The 23,052-nt window shown below is 38.7% G+C and overlaps 1 protein-coding gene across 1 annotated transcript; it reads right to left on the reverse strand.

Annotated features, from left to right (window-relative positions):
• Positions 1 to 5,849: 5,849 nt before the first annotated feature.
• On the reverse strand, positions 5,850 to 7,573 carry LOC147634210 (jasmonate-induced oxygenase 4-like). The gene is made up of 4 exons (XM_086805636.1): positions 7,298 to 7,573; positions 6,928 to 7,181; positions 6,390 to 6,714; positions 5,850 to 5,969 (listed from the first exon to the last, which is right to left on the reverse strand). Exons 1-4 carry the CDS (start codon positions 7,571 to 7,573, stop codon positions 5,850 to 5,852), a joined length of 975 nt encoding a protein of 324 aa, XP_086661762.1.
• Between the last annotated feature and the right edge of the window lie 15,479 nt (positions 7,574 to 23,052).

Below are 23,052 nucleotides of genomic sequence, written 5' to 3' on the forward strand. Positions count from 1 at the left end.
CAATAGCCCTGCACCCCACGAAGTTGTGGAAGAGGAGGTGATATGGTGCGGAATCTTGAGCTCTCTTTCGGAGGCAACATGGCTCTCGAAAGGCGTACCCTAAGCATCTAGCAACACTTCCGAATGATATCCATGTTGATTGGTTGCATGAGGAAATGGAGAGAGCAGAGAGTGACGAGGGGCTGCATATCACGGCGGAAGAATGGGAGTATGCACGAGGGGCTGCATATCACGGCGGAAGAATGGGAGTATGCACGAGGATGCATGTCAAAGGTACATAGAACTAATGTTTTGCATTAGTTGTAAGTGATTTGCTTTTAATATTTATTCACATTGCTTACACAAATATTGCTTCTATTTTGGTCCAGTGCACTATGTTCAATGCTATATGGTGTGAAGGCAAGCATTTTTAAACACAAAGAATTGATGAAAAGAGAAATACACAAGATTGCGGTGTCATTAGTAGCTTTGAGGGAGCTAATGGAAAAATGGATGATTATTGTGGCATAATCTAAGACATATTTAGGCTTGACTTTCGTCGCTTCTTTGTGTATGTTTTGGATGTCAAATGGCAAATGAACGTGGTGAAAAAAGGACCTGATGCAACGATAAAACGCCATGCAAGTGGATATGTAACTATTGACTCTACAAAGTTCTGGCAAACAAAGAAAGATAGGCTCGTATTGCCACAACAATGTGAGCAGGTATGCATTTTTTTACTAATGTGTTTCATGTACATATATATCTAAGCTCGCGTACCCCTTGACTTTTGATATGCTAATTAATTACTGTACTATGTGTATTTGAGTAGGTTATCTATCTACCAATGGTGCATGACATTAAATGGTGGTACGTCATCCCTATTGCACCACGTTCCAAAGTGATGTATAATACATTCACTGATATGGAGCATATGGAGGATGTAACAAGTCGCAATGAAGATGATGTCGAACATGCCATTGAAGATGTTGTGATCGATGATCAAGAAATAAGAGATGATCATGATAATGAGGATGAGCATGCCATTTCTCATGATTATGAGAATGACCCTACCATTGAGGATGATGGTGATGTTGATGAGGATGATCAGGACATCGATACCATTATCAATGGAGTACAGAATATCGATAGTGGAATAAATTTAATCGTAGCCTTACAAATTGATCAAATGGATATTGATGTTGATCGTTTGGCAAGGATGGATCTTATTGAAGATGAGATCGAACCCTAACCAATCCGTCACTGTACGTTCTAAATTGATGACATTTTTATCATCTCATATGCATGATTTATTTTTGAATATATTTCATTGTTGTAAATGCATGTATTTCTTCAGTTTTTCTTCAGTTTTTCTCTGCCATGCGTGTATTAATCCGTGTATAGTGGCGTGTATTAATCCGTGTATAATAGCGTGTATTAATCCGTGAATATTAGCGTGTATAGATGCGTGTATTACTGTGTGTATTACTGCATGTATATATACGCGTTTATACACGCGTTGATAAATGCAAATATACACACGAACTTAAATGCTAAAATACACGCGCCCGATTCTATTCAAATACAAGTGCGACCATACACGCGCTCGTAATTTATCGCGTGTATGAAACGCGTGTATGGTAGCATTGTCTTGTAGTGGGAGTTGAGCTCGAGGGGGAGTGTTGAGATATCGAGCTCGTCTAGTGAGGAGGTGGACACTGATGACCCGCCTGGGGGATAGGCCCTACACTTACACCACTGGGGCATAGTTGGTGAGATCTTGGGTGATATGCGGCCAGTGGTATGATAGGCTATGTGACAGCCATTCTAGAGACTGGCATAGTTATAGCGCCAGCTCATTTAGTTGGGTTCACACTATAGAGAACCCATGTATGTATTGGTTGAGTACCTTTCATATTATGTGTACTCTTATCTTGTATATGGTGTGTTGAGTGTTGAGTGAAGAAGAAGAAGACTTTCAGCCTCTCACCTTGTGTGTTCTCTATTAGGGTTTTGTGAGTGTGTGTGTGTGCTTGCAAGAGCTCAAGCTCTCTTCCCCCCTGCATCTTTTCATAGCTAACTCTTGGTATGAGAAGATGAAGGGCCTCGACAAAGCTACCCCACAAGAAAATATTTGAATAATTCCTCCTCCATCCCAATTGCAAGAAAGCTTGAAGAAATGGTTGCGAAAGAGTTGTGCTGGCCAACATTCGTAACACTTTGACACTAGTCAAAGTGCCCTCATCAAAAGATGAGCTTTTCTTGAAGAGGTCATCTCTAATGATAGAACTGACACTAGTCAAAGTGCCCTCATCAAAAGATGAGCTTTTCTTGAAGAGGTCATCTCTAATGATAGAACTTAATGTTTATGATTTCCATGGACATGGTGGCAATAGAAAATCTATCAGCTTACCAAAGGCACCAAAGGTTCTAGTTATCCACAAGAGAATCCTTGCTGCCTAATCCTTGCCTATAAATAGAAGAGGATGAAGTCTTTCCCCTGCAAACATGCCAAAGATAGAAACCTCAAAGTAGCATCATGACACATAAAGTTAAAGATTTTTTTTTTGAATTTTGGAGATTAGAGACATGAGTCTCCCCCAACAAAAGAGATGTGTGTAGCAAGTCGATAGGGAGATGTGCTATTGTAAAGCATCCTATACATTTACGACAAGCCTTAGTTTTGTACCCTACTTTTATCAAAGTCAGATTTAAAGCACTCCTAGAGCACCTTAAGACACTCTCAAACTTGTATAAAGTAGAGTTAAAGTACTTTATACAGTGGCCCTAAAACATTTTTAACAGATTTGAAGCACTTTTAGGTGGTCCTATAGAACTTTCAATATTACAAAATAACTTATTTTAAAGTGATAGTGAAACACTTCCAAATGGTCCCAAAGTAATTATACATCATGGTCCTAAATTACTTTACGCTGGCCCTAAAATATCTTTAGTAGATGTAAAGCACTTTTAGGTCCTACGTAATTTTCAATGGCACAAAAGCACTTGGTGCAAGTATTTTAAAGTGATATTGAAAGGCTTCCAAGCACAAAAGAACTTGTTAGTACCACTTGGAAGTACTCAATATTTAAAATACTTACAAGTTCTTTTGTGCCATTGAAACTTGAAGTAATCAATATCTATTTTCTTTTATGCCATTGAAACTTGAAGTAATCAATATCTATTTAAAATACAAGTTATTTTGTGTTATTGAAACTTTCCAAGTGGTACTAACAAGTTCTTTTTTTGTGCTTGGAAGCCTTTTAGTATCACTTTAAAATACATTCTTTTGTGCCATTGAAAGCTCTATAGGACCACCTAAAAGTTCTTTACAGCTACTAAAAGTATTTTAGGGCCTATGTATTACAGCTACTAAAAGTATTTTAGGGCCTATGTAAATTACTTTAGGACCATGTATAAGTACTTATACTAGTTTATAAAGTCGTTCGCAAAGTCCATGAAGTACTTTTAAGAGCTCTAAAGCACTTTCAGGTGGTCCTAAAGTGTTTTTAATATAAAAAAAACTTATAAGTAATTGAAAGTGATCTAGAGTACTTCCAAGTGGTCCTATAACAAGGTCTCTATTAATGCACATGATGTTTTTAAAGCTTAAAGTACTCATGTACCACTTAATAGTACTTTTGCATCACTTGATAGTACTTTTGACCACTTATTAACAATATTGTTAGACCACTCATTAGAAGTTCAGAACCACTAAATAGCATTTGAGGACCACTTTAAAATAGTTCAAAACCAATAAAAAGTAGTTTAGGACCACCTAAAAATAAAAAGGCTTTTTTAATGTAAAAATAACAAGGTAGATTTTTTTAACAAAAGGTGCCTAAATCATGACCATAAAAAAAGACTATGTTTTCAAAACCTTTTAGGCACTACATATTCTCTCTCAATGAATATCTTCTATATTAAAAATTTCTTCAAAATAAATATACTAAACTTTTTTTTTTCAAGCATTTCTTAAAGCCACAAGGTGGCTTTCTTTCTAACAAAAGGGGGTTAATGTTTTTTACATAAATTCACACAATTTAAAGTTTTTATGTGATAATGAGAGAGAGAGAGAGAGAGAGAGCTCACGTGCTTATCAACATAAAAGACAAGTCTTGCAATTTTGAAGAAATGAAAATGTCAACCAAAGTAAAATTTCATGACACTTTTTAAGAATAATTGGTTAGAATGCCTCTACCTATGGTGGAAGCTTTTCGGGAAAGAAAATTATATATCTAGTACTTTCTTATTTTAAAATTGCTAAAAATAACATAAAAATATTGCAATAGCCTTACTTCAAGGATACCTATATAAAAAAGTGTTTCTTTATTAAGTGATATAATGGACATGCCAATATCCTATGCACATATAGAATAGTTTTTAATCGTACAATTGTAGGTGTTGAAAAAGTATCTAATTTATTTACCTAAATCATGACTATGGAAGAATATGTTTGAAATGTTTTTGGCACTTATTCTGATCTCTCAATGAATATCTTGTGTTGATATTATTTTCTTGATATAAATTTCTTTGAAAAAATAAAAATAAAAAATTCTTAAACAAAAATTTCTTAAAGCCACAAAAGTGGTTTTTTTCTACAAGACTAGTGCTAATTTCTAATATATAAATCCACCCAATATGAAATTATTGTGATATTAAGAGAGAGAGAGAGAGAGAGAGGAGGGGGGCGCTACTATTGTATTCACTCACTTTCAAAAGATGCCTAAACTTAAATTATCATCTTAAAAAGCATAAAGATAGGGGCTTTCCCTTCAAGGATCATACTAACATTATAATAATAGAAATGGTAGACTAGATATAAGGGGTCGAATTTAGTGAGGAATAGGTGGGCTTTACATGTGCACCTATTAAAAGGAACAAAGAACCATCATGAAAATGTTGACTCTTAATATGCGATCAGTAAAACTAGCTTAATAGATATTCAAATATTAATTTTTATATTTTCATTTATTCTGTTTAAGTAAAACCACTAGAGTGTTCCTTCTACAAAATCTATTCGAGCATTCCTTCTACAAAAATCGACTCTAGAAGAAGGAAGTAATGTCATAAGCATGAGATGATCCTAAATGGTGTATGTCAGTATGGTGGAGTCACTGTGGTGGAGACCAAACAATTATTTATGTATTTCTCACATCTACATATAGGTGAAGCAAAGTAGATTTAGAGAATGAAAAAGCAAACTAGAACAATTGACAATGTCTTGTGAAAAAAAAATATAGTCATGGAAAGTGGAAACATGTTATCTATTCTTCATGTTTTTTGTGAAAAAATTGTCATGATCGTACTGTAGTAGTAGGCACAATATCCCATGCATATTGTATCCTAAATTGATTTTTTGGTTTGAGGGGGCACAAATCGAAATCGATTTTGGTTTCAAAGAAGACAGGAAAAATTATTCAATCTCGTGAGGTACAAGAGTCCCTATTTGTATATATTCGTAATAAAGAGTGCAAGATGAAAGCATGTACATATCCTTAATCCATCAAATCCATTCATACAAGATCATACGTTTATGACATAGTTAATCAAATTATGGCCACTATTAAAGCTCTTACCATTAATTCTCTTTTACAAGCTTTTCTCCTTAAGTACAAAAGCTATTCATGCTATTAGTGACATGCACATAAAATATCAATATCATTAAGCATGAAGTGTGATATATATGTCCAAGAACATATTAAAGCGTCTCAAGTCTCTATCTATATATGATATTTGATTATACGTCTAAGGGTTGCTACCACCTTCTTTAGGGGTGATCCATGCGATACATGTCTAAGGACAATTATGCTTCAAATTAAAGTGTCTCAATCTCTAGCTAAATATGATATTTGACTATAATGTGCCAATTAGTGTGTTGTTACAACCTTCTCTGGAGGATCCAAGTGTGCAACAAGGGTCATTATAGTTTGATTGTTGCTCACCACACCACGGTGTAATGCGCTTTTGTACTTGCCATTGGTTAGCATCTATAATCAAAAAATAAAAAAGAGTCAATATATATATCAAGATGATATCCTAAATTTACAGTTTTACAAAAGAGAAGCATGGCACAAGGTGTTCACTAGTGTGTAGCCTAGTAGTAAAAGGAATTCATCTTTTAGAAAAGAGAAGCATGGCAAAAGTTGTTCACTAAAGTGTAGCAAGGAATTCACCTTGTAGGATGAGGACCCCCTACTAAGCTACATCTATTAGAGTGTAGCAAGGAATTAACCTTGTAGGATGAGGACCCCCTACTAGCTACATCTATTAGAGATGATCTTTGGGTATCACTAAATATTTATAAACCTTTTTTTTAAAGACAACAATATGGCACAAGTTTGGTGGTTTTAAGTGTGTTAATGATGTGGCTCTTACAAACCGGTTAACTTAGGGCTGGCGGACTTTACCTGTAATTGATCACCAATATTGATGACTAATGCGTTGGGTATGGGATCCACTGCGAACCATTGGCCATCCTTGCACACTTGAAGTCCATCCATATCTTTGTCTTGTAGTAGAACCGTCATGCATCCATGGTCCTTGTGTCCATGTGTCCCAAGAACAAGGTCAGGTTGAGGGCAAGGAGGGTAGTAGTTTGCTCGGAAGAACAAGTTGTAATGTTGAAAAGCCTTCTCTAGATGGTCATCCGTCATACCAAGGCTTTTGGACAATGCGGCGAGCAAACTTTTGAAAAGGTTCTGTAGCTCGGTGCCGTAGGAACCCACCATGCCCCTAGAGTGGTCACATCACAAAGTGGTGTTGGGCCATGTGATATAATGGAAAAAAAAGTGTGTGTGTGTCCGTGTGTAAGGGGGGGGTGTATGTGTGTACTGTCTCTGAGAGAGAGACTGTGTGTGTGTGTGAGAGAGAGAGAGAGTGAGTGAGTGAGTGAGTGAGTCAGTGAGAGAGAGAGAGAGAGAGAGAGAGAGAGAGAAGGGGTTGGACCTTAATCCTTCGGGTTGGGAAGGCCACATGTCGAGTTTCTTCAATGAGGGGGGAGCCAGGTAGCCAAAGAGGGAGTCCATCCAGTCATTTGCGGCTCCTTGGAAGAAGTTAGTGTGGCCATATCCGAGCAAGCCTTCAGTGCTCTGATCCTTCACAGAGTAACCTTCCTTGTCGTCCATGGGGAGCTCAAAGAACTGCCTGGCTGCCTGTCTGGTCCCTTCAATAACGCTCGCGGGTATGCCATGGTTAACCACCTGCAGCACAGCAGCAAACAGTACAGACCACATCAGCTATACGCTTTTATCTCCTCTTCATTATTATCTAATCTTAAAAGCTAGCTAGCGCAGGCACGTTAATGTAATTAACCTACTTGGAAGAAGCCCCACTCCTCGCAGGCTTTGGCGATCTCTTTCAGGGTGTCCGCTTCCGAGTCTCCATGAAGGCCGGCCATATCCACGAAGGGAAGGAGGCCCGTGTTTCTTTGGGCGGGATGAGGCCGCTGCTCATGGGGGACCAAGAACTCCTGGGGCACCTCCGGCACGGCCATCTGGGATAATTTCTGCACAAGATGGCGTTTCTCGTGATCCGTCACCTTCTGTGCACTCTCCGGCACAGCTAGACGTTGGCTGGAGAAGATGGTGGTCATGGTAATTAACGACGTAATTAAGTGCTAATCGACGCTCAAGCAGAGAAGGCTTGCGAAATTCAGAGGAGATCTAATGCATTTATATAGATTGCTGATTGTGTAAAACCAGCAGGGAGCAGTGAAGCATGCGGCGCCCATCGGAGAAGGCGAGGTGGCCGGCGACATTGAAAAAATACGCTCCTAGCTTATTTTGATTGCGGTTGAAACTTTTTTGTTGTTGAAAAAAGGACAACAAACATTGATGTGTGGATTCTTGACTAGACGACAGGCCAATGCCAAGACGTCTCCTTAACTTGACCTAGTTGTTTGTAAATAATTTTATTAAATACTAGTTTCTTTCTTTCTTTTTCTTGGGAACAAGTAATTATATATATTAATATTAAAAAAAGACAGCCCTTTACAAAAAGTTCTCTTACAATCCTTCTCTTAGTTTTTTTCCTTTTTTAAGATCAATAATAGTTATATATATTAACTGAAACTGTTCAAAAACTGCAAATACAACCAAATCAGGGCTACAATGTCCATATTTACTACTCCTTCTCAACTTCATTCAGAATTTTACACAAAAATTCCCATCTCTCTTCTTGATGCTCCAAAAGTATTCTGGCCTCCATCATAGCTTCTGTAGTGCATCCTCCAGGGGACTGTTTTTCCAGCATTCCCCCTTTCTTGTCCAACCAAACTTTAATAGTGGGTATGGTTCGCACCTGGTTTTCTGCGAGGGCGACAAATGTACGATCAACTTGTTTTTCTTTACGGTACCACCTTAGAGTTTTTGGTCCAAACTTGGGAGGCCTTTTCTTCCCTTCCCAAAATCTCACCTGCAGCACCATATAGACCAAAGTTAGGGGTTTATTCCTAGTATGTTTGAAGCTCACCAAACTCTGAGGCAAAATTCAGATCATATTCGTTTGCAGGTTCTGAATCACCATATCCAGCTCAAAACATCTTATTTTATTCACATTACACACCAACCAGCACATGTAACACACTTATGCATCAAGTCTGACTCTTGCAAGCCTGTCATACTGCCTTCCTAAATACAATTGCATTCCTGCTAGACCAGATTTCCATCAAGATACAAGCTCTGATGATATTAAAAACCAAACCAATATATTCATTACTAATTGACCATTTACCCAAGCTCCAGTCCCCCCAACATGTTCGCATACCCAAGCTCTTCTCTATCCATTTACACATTTTGGACCAAGTACCCCTAATTGCTAGGCATTCCCAAAACACAAGTGATGACCTACACCTGGGACAAATGCCAATAGATACATTAGATTTTAAAGCCAGCGGAATCATCAACCATATAAAGATCCTCCAATTTACAATTAGGTAATCTGCACATGAGGTCCCACCTTTCATCTTCCCAAACAAAAGAACATTGTCCCCATGAAATGTGATATCCTAGCTGCATATAGGCAATCATCATGGCTTCAGAACTGCAGCCCTTAGGAGATTGCTTCTCTAGGACCTCTCCACTTGACTAGATCTTCCAAATTAGTTTGGTTCCCAGGGGGTTCATAATAAAAACCACAAAAGTCTAGACAGTGTGATGATGTGGCATGTAACATGCCACATCTTCACCAATTTGGGGACTTCTTGAATAATCAAAATTTTCCATCATGATATATATACTTGGAAAGGTCTCGATGAATACATTCCAAATGTGCAATAATCGCTAACTATTCATTTGATTTGCAAAAAATTCACCATGAGCCCATTTTCCTAGAGAGAGGAGGTGTGGAAATCCTTAAGGGACAAAAATGAGAGTCCAAATTTTACCTAATGGTAGATATAGGATACCAATGCCTCCTTCACTCTTTGGCATACTCACTTTGTCCCACGTAAGCAAAGCTACCACTCTCCTACTACTACACCTATTTCTCCATAGAAAGTCCCTTATTATAGGCCCCATACTTTTCTTGAGTGTTGCCAAAGTTAAGCACTAGGCATAGGAACATGGTGTAGGCATTTAAAACAACATTACAAATGGTCACCCTTTCATGAAAGGGAACCCTAACCCCCTCCCATTTATTCAAGTTCTAGATGAATCTCTCTAGGGTCCAATCACTTATTACAACCCTTCTCTTAGATACATTAGATTTTAAAGCCACCAAAATCCTCAACCATATAACATCCTCCAATTTACAATTAAGTAATGTGCATATGATGTCCCACCTTTCATCTTCCCAAACAAAAGAACATTGTCTCCATGAAATGTCACGAGACCCTTTTGTATTTCTTGAAGAAATTAATTTAAAAAAACTCACAAATTATTTCATAATTGAAACAAAGATGTGAATTAATTTAAAAAACCAGATAACATAGCATAACACAAGGCAAGAGAAACAAAATAACATCACCATCAAGAGTAAAAGGAGTAAAGGATAGTGAATACCACACAGAAGAAAAGAGTGGGTGCAATCTTCCCCCTCAAATGTGTAGCTCTACTTCCACCACTTGAGTATTTAGAGAATTTTATTCATAAAAATAACCCAAGGAGCTTAGAATAGATGTGCGTACAAATTGGGCTTTCTTTTCCCCAATTTTGGGTATTGCTTTACATATTATTAACCATATGAAGTCTCCCTAAGGTTTGTACATATAAAAACCTTTACCCAAATATAATTGCTAATGGGCCTTGTTACATAAAATAACTTTGTGCACATTTGCACATATAATAATGTTATACACATTTGCACATTCCATTAAGTTGAATCCTGCACAAATTAAATTAGGCATATTTTTGGATGATTATTAATTCATCAAAATATGATAAAATATATACCTAACAATCCTCCCATTTTGGGGAAGCAACTGTCCTCCGTTGTGTAAGAAAATCATCGAGAGAATAAGATTATGCTGTAGGTATTGATGCCATAACTTGTAAGGTAAACTCAGAGGTCCGCCGAACATGGCTCAAAGGCACAAAGGCATGGCTCAGAGGTTCTTATGGACATGGGATACCAACAAGAAAACTCATGCGACACCTAAATTGGTGATCATCTCACTGATTATCAAATAAAAAATAACATGCATAAAAAGTCTAATACATGATTTACAAAACAAAAATGATCATCATCTTCACACCACCGCTCAATCCACTAGCCATACGACACCTCAATTGGTACCCTCGTATAGTGCGATACCTCAATCGGTACCCTCACACATCTCGTGCAGTGGGACACCTCAATCGATACCCTTTCGCTTTTCATTGGTTATACTCAGACACTGTCCACATTAGTTAAACAATTAATTGAACACATCAATTAATCCCAACTTTGTCTTGAGATATAGACAACCCATAAGTATTCAAATAACAGCCACACACATGTTTGCCAGGCGTAAGTAACCCGAGAATCACCCCTCCATACAAACCAATTGAAAAAAACAGTGGAGGCCCACAAGCATGCCATATACAGGCATCTCCGATATATAGTTGCATAAACGCATGAGATGATGGCTTCATGATTGGTGTGGAAGACTAGATCTACACATAATGCATATGCAATGAACCAATCAAATGAATGTATGTAAGATGAGCCTAAGTGTCCCATACCACATAGGCACGTTGCATACACGCATAGGATGGTAAAAGATAGAAGACCTAAATGTGTCTAGAGTAAGTATATAAAACCAATCTAATGTCCCATACCACCATACATCACTTCCTTCAGAATAGAAGTTTTAGGCGGAGTGGCCAGCTCCCTCTGAAACTTAAATTCTGACACAAATTTTCTCTATCTAGAAATTTTATTTAATTTAATGAACTTGAACGAATCTTAATGTTGAATCTATGGTTTAGTAATTAGGTTTTTATGTTGGAATAATATTATAGAAATACTTATGAAAAAATTGTATAAAAGGAAGTGAATTTATACATACCTCCATCATTGGTGTCATTGAAATTATCTATCAAAATAATTTTGACACTCAAAGAGACACGAGTTTTTAAACAAAATTCACGACGAGAAGCTTAACATTATAACAGATAAATTGATTATGGATAGGAAATACTAACCTTGAGTTGAAAAGTTATTTGGAAGCATGTGAAATTATAAATGAAGAGTGGATAAATTTGATTTCTCAAGAGCTCAAGAAAAAATTAAATATGAATGACTAGTAACAATTCTAACAATCTTGATTAATTAAACAAGTCTAGATGATGAAAGCTTAATTTTCATTTGAAGTTAAAATAAACTTGAATAATAAATATGAATTTAGCCATCATAAGGTTGAGTTAGGTGTAAGAGGATTGTACCTTACATATATTCGATTGACATGATGTTCTATATTGAGAAAAATGAGAAAGCAATACGAATGGATCGAAATATAATTATTCTTCCAAACATAACTAGGGTTATATTAAATTATTAATTTATAAGAAATAAAACTTATAGTACTAATATGGTTTGAAATTCTATGCATAAATGATGATATGGAGCCACACATGCAAGAGGATATTGAGCCACATGTACAAGAAGATTTTGTGGAAGAGCTAATTGAAGCAATGTTTAAAGGTAATAGACACGATGGTCAAGACACAATGTCCCAAGAATTACATCTTCAAACTCTTGGATCAGTGTATTAGAATTATTCAAGTAATCTCTATATCCTCTTTCTCTTTCTTAATCTGATCCTCTTCAAAAATAAACTAGCTAACAACACATCATGTGTCACAATTGTGCAAGGTTGTTGAAATGTATAATATTACTGGAGAGAGATTCCATGCCTAAGCCATGAGATGATGGAAAGAATATTCTAAGTTCCATTAGCATGGAACTTAGCATGTACTCCATTAGCATGGAGTACATGTGTATACATGTCTACCCCAATGATTATTTTCTCTTCCATGCAAACACCAACTCTTTCACCTCTTAGCTAATTGAGTTGCCCCGTTTTTGTTGCTTGCATGATGATAGCAGAATATCTTCATTGGCCATGTCACGCACCCTAGATTTTGTCAAATATAACTTAGTCTCCTATACATATTCAAGAACCTTGACATGGCAGCCAAGTTTGGTTGAGAGGACTCCTTTTTTGTATCATTTACTAACATCATTAAACTGGACCATTTGAAAAACAATTGATCTATAGATTTTGGCCGCTTCACCATAGCAAGGCTATTGTGTACACCCCATAGGAGAGCTGCAACACTGTTCTCTTCATTCCCATATATGTCCCTCAAGGAGGGATGGCCAAGAAATCTCCTGAAAATGTCTCTTTTGATTTCTTCATCCATTCCAAGAGTCTGTCTCTGAAAATATCTAGCCATATTACAAGATATCATCTGTCTGTTTTTGTCGTCAACATCATCCTATATGAAGACTTCATATCTTGATATTGATTTCGTATGCTGCTCTCTTATCCTCTTTTCTTCATATTCCCTTGTTATCCCACATTGTTCCATAGCACACTGTGTACAATCCATTGATGCAGCATTCTTACATTTGCAAGGATTTTGTTGAAGTAATTTTGTTGGAATATAGGCAATATTATCCATCACACCTCAACCCAAACAAATAAAACCTGAACAAAATTCAATCAAAAATTAAAATTGGGAGAAACTAAACCTTTCAATAGAATGTGGAGTCTGAGCGACGATAAACATTGGTCGTGATAATGTATTCAATTGTGTATTGAGAGAGAGAGAGAGGGGGAGAGAAGTGCAAGTCGACTCTCCTACAGGCAAAACGAGGAGAGAAAAATGAAGACAATCATACTTGAATCAAAGAATGTGTTTAGTTGTGCATTGAGAGAGAGAGAGAGAGAGAGAGAGAGAGAGAGAGAGACCTGATAGAGTATTCAGTTGTGTATTATTGAGAGAGGGATAGTGAGAGAGAGTCACTGTAACTATGGGAGAGAGAGAGTCGATGTAACTAAGAGAGTCGATGGTTGAACGAAGCTTAATCTTGAAGGAATTGGCTTTCTTTTAGTATGAGAAGCTGAAAAATAGAGTAAACTGGGGTACTATGGGATGCAAAACAGTAGAGCAAACAGGGTGGGAAAGAAGGAGAAGTGGTTGGAAAAGAGAGAGAGAGAGAGACAGAAGGTGATGTGGGGGAGATGGCCCAATTTTTTTCACCTAAAATAAAGGCTGTTTCAAATGCATAACTCCCAAAGAAGAGTGGGAAAAAAATGCATATAATTTAAAAAAAAGAAACAATTCAAGTTGTTTTTGCCACCACTAATAGCTTGTGTTTTTTAGTACTATGGGACACCACTATTTGTGCACCTTAGCATGCATATACCCTGTTATGTTTCACCTTCTACACCCACTTACATCCAATTGCTTTCTTGCCTTCAAAGCATTGGCACCAAATCCTAAGTCTCATTTCCATACAATGCATCTTTCTCCCAATACACATTTCCAATAGCCTCATCAAACATGTGGGCTCTATAACTTGAACACCTTTTGTCATGTAAGCAAAGTGAAGTGCCACATAACCATTGTAAGTCAACCTATGCACATGGTTTTTCACTCTTCTAGATCATCGTAACTTTGTGTTCATGGATTCCAAATCCTTCTTCACACCAGGTGTCCTTATTGTTGGTATCCCAAGCTCCTCATTAAGGCTCATTTCAGATCCACTAGACTCTCCATCAATAAGAGAATGCCATGCAGAAATATCAGGCATACCAAGGGGCTGAGCCACTTTCTTTTTTCTATTATGTGATGTACCAACTACATTTCTAGGACTGGTATTATGACGTAGCCTGCCACTCCATGGTCTATCAATAGAACCGCTACATGAGGACTCTCCTAGTCCACTCAATGATTGTGATTGTTGACTTGCATTCTGTGCAACCACATTTCCACTTACATTAGTCCCAATAGAATCTTTTTTAGCAGCATACTAGCATTAGGAAAAATATGGACTCTCCATTTTGCCCCTTAAGGAGTGAATAAAAAAAGATTGGCCTGACCAATGAGAGAGCTGGGATTATAGATCCATGTAACATAGATCTGCTTGTCATATCTTTGCCCAAATCTCTTAAGACAATAAAATAATAGAGTCCATATCTTAAAAAAATAGAGAAATGTCAGATTCCATATCTTTCATGTCAGATGTACCTTGTGGTCAGCACATGGAAGTTTGAAAACCGAATTTCATTTTTTTCCTTTTTTTTATGTTTATCTTGTTACTCTCCCTCCTTTTACATTTCACTACCTTTTCAGTTCTCACCTTTTTTTAACAAAATTTAATTTTGCCATATCTTCTACAACTCTAGTTCGTTCTTCACGAAATTTTGCAGGTATATTGTTCTCCACCTTAGCTCTCTCTCCTCATAAAATTTTATCTCATTTAGACAAAATCTCTATGAGAGTTATGTACGTTTTCTCACATGAACTTTCTCTTCTTTGCGCCACAAATAGCTATCTTGATTTGAAGTGGCATCAAATTCTTATGAGTAATGATCATTTGTTTCGGGTTTGTCTATGTTTTGTCTTGATGTAAGATAGGTTTGTTTATGTTTTGTCTTGATGTGTTGTTGTTTATTTTCACAGGAACAAGGTTGTGAGCAACAAGATTGTGCAAATCAAAGCAGTAAGTTGCTGTTTATTGCATGTTGTTTTAATCTTTATTGGTTTCTTATAATCTTTATTGGTTGCTTATAATCTTCTCTACACCACATATAACTATCTTGATTTTAAGTGGCATAAAATACTTGTGAGTAATGATCATAGGTTTAGGGTTTGTTTATGTTTTGTCTTGATGTGTTTATGTTCATTTTCATTAGTTGTAAGCAACAAGATTTGTCTTGCCTGCTGTGGGGCCATAAAAGGTTGTCTCACTAACAACATAAGGGATACAATATACAAGATTGGCACTGTGGTGCGTTGGATTTCATTGAAGGAGATAAGAAAAGACACTTTGGAATTAGACCGCTTAAATGCCATAGAATCAATTGCGTTGGTGGAGAAGTTTCTCCCAACCAGCATCTTAACCATAAAAATGCATATCCTAGTTCATGTTGTGGATGAGGTGGGTGTGGCAGGGGTCGTCCATTCACGTTGGATGTTCTTTTGTAGAGATTCATGAAGATTCTAAAAGGGCTTGTTCGTCAAAAGAGATCACCTAGAGGGAAGTATGACAATGGGATGGCTTGTACAAGAATCCCTCATATACATCACAGAGTTTCTTAGTACCATAGACCTTGAAATGCCTAAACTGTGGTCAATGGAAGATGATGATAGGGTAGTTGGAGAACAGCCACAAGGATAAGGGATTGAGAGAAGCATGGATGTGGCCTTAGGAGAGATAAGATCAATAAATTTTACATCTTAAATTCAAAGAGTATGCAAACGTGGATCGAGCAGCATGGAGAGGCCAAGAACGAAAGGAATCAAGCTCATCAAGCTTTTCAAAGGATTCGAACTACAACTCGCCAACCATACCCTTCATTGCTTGCTATACTTCTAGACTTTCCACCAAGTACATGGCTCCAACAAACCTTACAAGACACAAAACTTTGTGATAAAGTTATTACGGAGGATGAGGAAGTTGCATACGGTTGTGACTACCCGTTGCGTGTAGGTGATTTCATTCATTCTAAGCCTCGATATGTTCACATGTTTTCCAAATATTGTTTACAAATTCTCCTTAATCTAACGATGTGCTATTTTCTTTTATTACCAAAAATTTGTAGCACTGTGGTCACATGGATGCCATTTTCAAGTGCAGCGGATCGATAAGAAGAGAACAACATTCAATTGTGGTGTTAAAGCAAATTTCTGCAGGAAAGAAGGACTAGTGCAAGTGATTCAAATAAAGATGTGAACATGCTCGATTACTTTGGAACCATCCAAGATATCATCAAGGTTGGCTTTAGAAAGTTTCATATGTTTATCTTTGATGTTAAGTGGTTCAAGGTAGTCACAACAAGAGCTCGTGCAACCATATGAAGAGACAGATTCTCGGATTAATTCAAGTGGACTCCACAAAGATATGGAAAGACCAAAAAGATAGATTTTAAGGAGGACCCAAGAGATCTAAGATGGTGGTTTGTAATCCACGTGAAACCACATAGTATACAAATATATGAAGACATGGAATAGATGGAGATGAAGTAGATATTTGTGTGGGCTAACAAGATAAAGTTCCACTACATGTTGAAGAACAACAAGAGAAAGGGTTAGAAGAAGGTATAGATATCAAACAATTAGACACGTGAGATGTTTCAGACATAGTAGACGGTGATCTTGACAAAGAGCCAACAACAAATGAGGAACCAGAGCTAGAGCTGGAAGATTTAGAGGCCTACATAGATGCATCATCTATTCTCACACGATTTTAAGGTGGAGGGATTTTCCTTGCAATAGATCTTTTTGGGGCTAATGATCTTTCTCAAGATGAGAGAGTTGATAATAATCAATTATGATTTTGTAAACATGCAAATATTCTCACATGTTATGATTTGATGGAAATGTATTTATTGGTTTCATTTACTTTTACAAGTATTTTTATATACAAAGAGTGAAAAAGAAACATATATATTTATAAGGATATAAATAAGGTTTTTTTAAAAATAATTTTTGACTTTCATTGTGCCACGTTTATTAAGACGACAATTTTGATGATCTTACGGACATTTTTACTGATGCTAATATAGAAAGCATTATAGACATATATTTGGACGCCACGACAATCGTCAAAACATAGGCATCGTGTAGTAGTGAATCTCCCAAGGGCTGCAGTTCTCAAGCCATGATGATTGCCTGTATGGTGGAGCACAACAGTTTTGGCCTTAAATAGGTTAGGAGGAATAGTTATAAGGATTGGTTGTGTTGTATGGTGGGCTTCGGGGGGGTGTCTATCGTGGGGTGAGATGACCATTCTTTAAAAAAATCTTAAACCTTGTATAGTTTCAAATCACCCTAATGGTACGGTTCATGTAGTTTAGATCCATATTGGGGGTGAGAGGCTATGGGTGGTGAATGTGTATGGAGCTCACAACTATAAAGTAAGGTGTGGAACGTGGGAATGGATCTCCAACCTAGATATTCAGGGCCCTTGCATCCTGATGGGGGACTTCAACATGGTTGAAAGGCATTCAAAGAGTTGTGGGGGAAACACTATACTGATGGGTCAATAAAAAAACGAATTGGGAAGAGTTGAGGGGAAAAATGGAGCTTGCTAATGGGTGGAGCATCGGCAACTAGGGATTTGACCCTGGCCACACTTATTTTAGTCTATAATATTATGCCTCTTTCTCCAGAATTGAAAGAGTATTCTTTAGCCAGCAAGCTGTATGGGTTCCTCACACCCTAAAGGTTGAAATTGACCCTTGCACTACCTTATCTAACCACATGCCCTTAAAGTGGGAATGGTATGTGAAATACTAGGAGGAGGAGAAACTGAACCAATTTCCTAAAAGGAAATTAAGGGTCAACAATCTTGTGCTCAAGGATGATTTGTTTACTGCCTACATTGAAGAAGCCATTAGTAGATTAAGAGAGAGATGGAACAAGGAAGGTTCATGGAGATCCTTTGCCAATGATATGCGAGGAATTATCAGAAGGGTTGGGAAATTGAGAGTCAATGAGAGAAGGTAGGAAAGGAGAAGATAGAGTGAACAACTAGAGGCTGTTCAAAGGAAAAGTCAGGTTGGGAAATTGAGAGTTAATGAGAGAAGGTAGGAAAGGAGAAGATGGAGTGAACAACTAGAGGCTATTCAAAGGAAAAGTCAGGTTGGGAAATTGATTGAGGAAGAGATAAGCCTTTATACTAGATCTCAAGAATGCTTTAAAAATGAAGATGACAAGCTTGCCAATGAAGGCCTTGGAGGAAAAAGATGGAGAATGTGCAACACCAGGAAAAAACCTGATAGATACTTATTTAGACTAGTAGAAGGTAAAGGAAATATGTAACTAGTGGGATAGATCAGGGATGAAAAAGGGCAAAACTTGGGGGAGATTGACTAGGTAGCAAAGCGATGGGTGGAGTTCCTAGGTTTTACTTTAAGCTTGAAAGAAGATTGTTAAAAAAAGGCTCCAAGCTAAGAACAAACTTTTAGGATTGATCAACCAGAGGGTGGATGCAAAAAAGGCTAGATGGCTAGAGAGAGAGGTTGAACTACATGATTGTTGGCTAGCCCTACTTAAGCTAGGGACAGTGAAGTCCCTAGGTTGGGATGGGCTATCTGTGGAATCCTTCATTGCCTTTTGGCCTTCATTAAAGGAATTGGTATGGAACATATGTAGAGAGGCATTCAATATTCGTATCCTAGATAAAGATCTAAAGGAGGGAGAGGTGAAACTTATCCCCAAACAGGCTCCATGCAATAGGTTTAACCATTGGAGACCCATAACTTTACTAACTAATGATTTACAAAATTCTTACCAAAGTCATTGCCTTGAGGATCTCTCCTATTCTCCAAGAGATTGTGTCTCTACGAAACAATAAGGTTTCATTATGGGTAGATCCATATATGATAACATATTTGTAGCTATGCTAGGGAGGGATGTGGCTCACAAGACTAATTAGAAATGCATTCTGCTTCAGCTTGGTTTGGAGAAATCATATGATTGGATCCATTGGTCTTTTGTGGTGGCAAGGGTAATGAAGAAAATGGTCTTTGGATTTAAGATGGTTTACTGTATTTATGCACTCACCCTTGGGGGACACTCTAAACTGCTTTTAAATAGAAGACTTATGTGAGGGTTTAAGGTGAGGAGGTCTATGAGATGGGGATGCCCTCTTTCCCCCTTGCTGTTTGCTAGTACCTCTCTCATCCCCTCATTGTGGCCCTTGAAGATGCCTATGAAAAAGGGAGGGTGACTGGACTAAAGTTGCGAAGTGGTAAGCAACAGGTAATTCAATGTTTTGCTGATGAATCATTGCTCTTCCTGCTGCTGAGAGCAGAGTGATAATTTGAGGAACACTACAAGGGATCGGGCTCATACCCGCGCTCCTAGCCGCTAAAAATGACTTGTGAAAAAAAGTAGCGGGCCCGTGTATCAGCGCGTGTATCATCGCGACCACAGACATGCGTGTAAAAGCGCGTGTATAGCACCTCTTAGACGCGCTTATACACGGGTGTGTAGCCGTGTTCTTTTCACAGACGCGTTGATACATGCTGCTATACACGCTTTTTTTTAATTTAGACGCGCTTACACACGGGTGTATAGCCGCATTTTGTTCAGTTCAGATGTCTCAGACGCGTTGATACCTGCGTGTTGAGATATCGATCTCGTCTAGTGAGGCGGTGGCCACTGATGACCCGCCTGGGGGATAGGCCCCACATTTACACCACTGGCATGATTGGTGAGATCTTGGGTGATATGCGGTCAGTGGGATGACAGGCTGTGTGCAGCCATTCTAGAGACTGGCATAGTTATAGCGCCAGCTCATTTAGTCGGGTTCACACTATAGAGAACCCGTGTATGTATTGGTTGAGTACCTTTCATATTATTGTGTACTCTTATCTTGTATATGGTGTGTTGAGTGTTGAGTAGAGAAGAAGAAGATTTTCAGCCTCTCACCTTGTGTGTTCTCTATTAGGGTTTTGTGAGTGTGTGTGTGTGCTTGCAAGAGCTCAAGCTCTCTTCCCCCCTCCATCTTTTCATGGTATCAGAGCCTGGTTCGTGTTAAGGGCTGAGCTGCAAGCAAGAGAACCACAGGAAGCGGTACGAGGGTAAGAGCTGCAACTACTCTTCCCTATTGTGTTGGTGACTACACCCTTGTCGGGAGCTCTACGGGAGGCACCGGCAAACGATCTCTGATTGAGGAGCTTTCTTCGCGGGAGTGAAGCTATAGGGCAACTATATAGTCCTTTGGACTGAATTTTCGGGCCGAAAACGCGTTTCGGGCGCGTCTGGACCTCCGTTTTTCAGAAAGCAGGCGATTTCGAGCACTGCGGGTAAGTCATCGATTCTCTGCAGAACTCTGTTTTAAGAACTGCAGGAAGACAGATTGACTGTGCAGACACTGTGGGTGCTGCAAAGAGGTCTACAGTTGCCATTGGGTGTATGTATGCACATTGAAGTCACTGGTTGTGACATTTGAGTACTACAGTACCGCTGTGCAGAAAATACTACAGGTTGTGCAGAAAAACCAGAGTGCAGTTTCTGGTAAAATTGTGTGTTTGGCAAGATGTCTAATGATGGCATAACACAGATTGTGGCTGAGAAACTGGATAAGAATAACTTCCATGCTTGGAGGTTCAGGTTGACGAATTTCCTGATGGGAAAAGGGTATTGGGACTACATAGAAGGTGAGCATGAAGAGGCACCGGAGATACCGGATATAAATCCGACTGCTGCAGATGTGAAAGAGTTTAAAGACTGGAAGCAAGGAGCCAGGAAGGTTATGTATTGGCTTTCCATTAGTATACAGGACACCATGATTGGGCAAATTCAGGATGCCAAGTCCCCCAAGGAGGCGTGGGACACCTTGGTAAAGCTGTATGAAACAAATACCAAGGCACGTAAGATACAGTTGAAGAATGAACTTCATACTGTGGAGAAAAAGAGTATGTCTGTGAATGACTATGCATTGAAGATAAAGGGTATTGTGGAATCCCTTGCATCTATTGGTGTGTCAGTAGATGATGATGACAAGGTGGAAGTCTGTCTACGTGGTCTCGGGCCACAATACAAGGCGTTCAAGACGTCTATTCAGACTCGGGAAAACATTCCCAACTTTACAGATTTGGTGTCTATGCTGATTATCGAAGAGAAGAGCTTGGGTGAAGACCAACAGTCTTCACAAAGTAAAAACAGTTCAGAGCAATTGGCCTTCTACACGAGTTCAGGAAGAGGACGAGGTAGAGGAGGCCGTGGACGCGGTCAAGGAGGTGGCCGAACAGGTAATCAGAATTATGGCCAGCAGCAGCAGCAACAACAACAGTCCCAGAATCAACAACAACAACAACACGCAGGTGGAAGAGGCAAATTCAGAGGCAGGGGGAGTCAAAGAGGCCATGGAAATTGGCAAAGGCAATATAATGATGCACGTGAATGCTACTATTGTGGTAAGCCAGGACATGTGCAGTCAGAATGTTATAAGAAGCAGGCTGACATGCAAAATGGGAAAGTGCAGCAAAACAACTATGCATCCTCAAGCAGAAATAATGAGGACAATGAAAGGTTGTTTGTTATGCAGCATGTTGTGAATGCCATGTCTGAAAATGCTGATGCAGCACAAAAAGATAATGTATGGTATGTGGATTCAGGCGCTTCGAACCACATGACGAGTCATGGGGAGTGGTTCAAGGAGATGAAGAACCCGGAAAGACCAGGTTTTGTGGAAACAGGGGATGACACTGCTCATCCAATTGCCCACGTTGGAGATGTGCCATTATCTATGCAGGATGGCAAAGTGAAGTACCTTGCAGATGTACTTCATGTACCGAACATAACAAAGAATCTGGTTTCAGTTGGCCAGATGATTGAGCAGGGTTTGCAGGTTCAGTTTAACCCTGATGGGTGTTATGTTGAAAATTTTAAAGACAAGTGCAGGTTGGTTGCAAAAGGCAACAGAGTGGGCAGAATGTTTACGTTGGATGTAGACATGCCTGAAATGAGTGCTGCGATGTTTGCAAATGGTTCAGGAATTGTTGCAGACACAGACATATGGCATAAAAGAATTGGACATGTGAATGTGCAGAGATTGAAGTCTATGGAGACAAAAGGAATTGTGACAGGGCTGCCAAAATTTAAAGTGGAAGGTATGCATAAAATCTGTGAAGCATGCCAATTTGGGAAGCAAACAAAGCATGTGTTTCCACGTAACAGATATGTGAGCAGAAATGCACTAGATGTTGTGCATTCAGATGTATGGGGTCCTACGAAGACCATATCTATGGGAGGCTGCAGGTACTATGTGACTTTCATTGATGACCACACAAGGAAAGTGTGGGTATATTTCATGAAAGAGAAGAGTGAGGTGTTCACTCACTTTCAGAATTTCAGGTTTTTGGTTGAAAAGCAAACAGGAAAATATGTAAAGTGCCTAAGGTCAGATGGAGGGGGAGAGTACTTCTCCAATGAGTTCTCTGAATATTTGAAGAAGAATGGTATTCGGAGACAGTATACATGCAGATACACTCCGCAGCAAAATGGAGGTGCTGAGCGAAAAAACAGGCACATTGCTGAGATTGTGCGAGCATTGATGGAAGAGAAGAATATGCCGCATTGCTATTGGGCTGAGGCTGTTTCTACAGCAGTATACATCATGAACAGGACTCCAACTGCAGCCATACATGATGTAACTCCAGAGGAGAGGTTTACTGGCAGAAAACCAGATTTGTCTCATCTGAAAGTTTTTGGATGCATTGCATATGTGCATGTGCCAGATGAGCTGAGAACTAAGCTGGATCCGAAAGCTGAAAAATGTGTGTTTTTTGGATACTCCCTTGAGCAAAAGGGGTACAGGTGTTATAACCCTGCTACACGTGAGTTGAGGGTAAGCAGGGATGTTGTCTTTGATGAGATGAGCAGCTTGTATGCTGCTGAAAAAGAAGCT

This window comes from Cibotium barometz, chromosome 11, assembly GCF_041138505.1.
Source record: "Cibotium barometz isolate CiBa-2024 chromosome 11, ASM4113850v1, whole genome shotgun sequence".
In the NCBI taxonomy this organism is placed as follows: Eukaryota; Viridiplantae; Streptophyta; class Polypodiopsida; order Cyatheales; family Cibotiaceae; genus Cibotium; species Cibotium barometz.

Excerpts from the sequence above, each read along its gene's own strand:
- LOC147634210 (XM_086805636.1), bottom strand. The coding sequence starts at position 7,573 with ATGACCACCATCTTCTCCAGCCAACGTCTAGCTGTGCCGGAGAGTGCA. Across the intron at positions 6,715-6,927 it reads TCCCAACCCGAAGGATTAAG|GGGCATGGTGGGTTCCTACG; the intron begins GTCCAACCCCTT and ends TGACCACTCTAG. Across the intron at positions 5,970-6,389 it reads ATATTGGTGATCAATTACAG|ATGCTAACCAATGGCAAGTA; the intron begins GTAAAGTCCGCC and ends TTTTGATTATAG.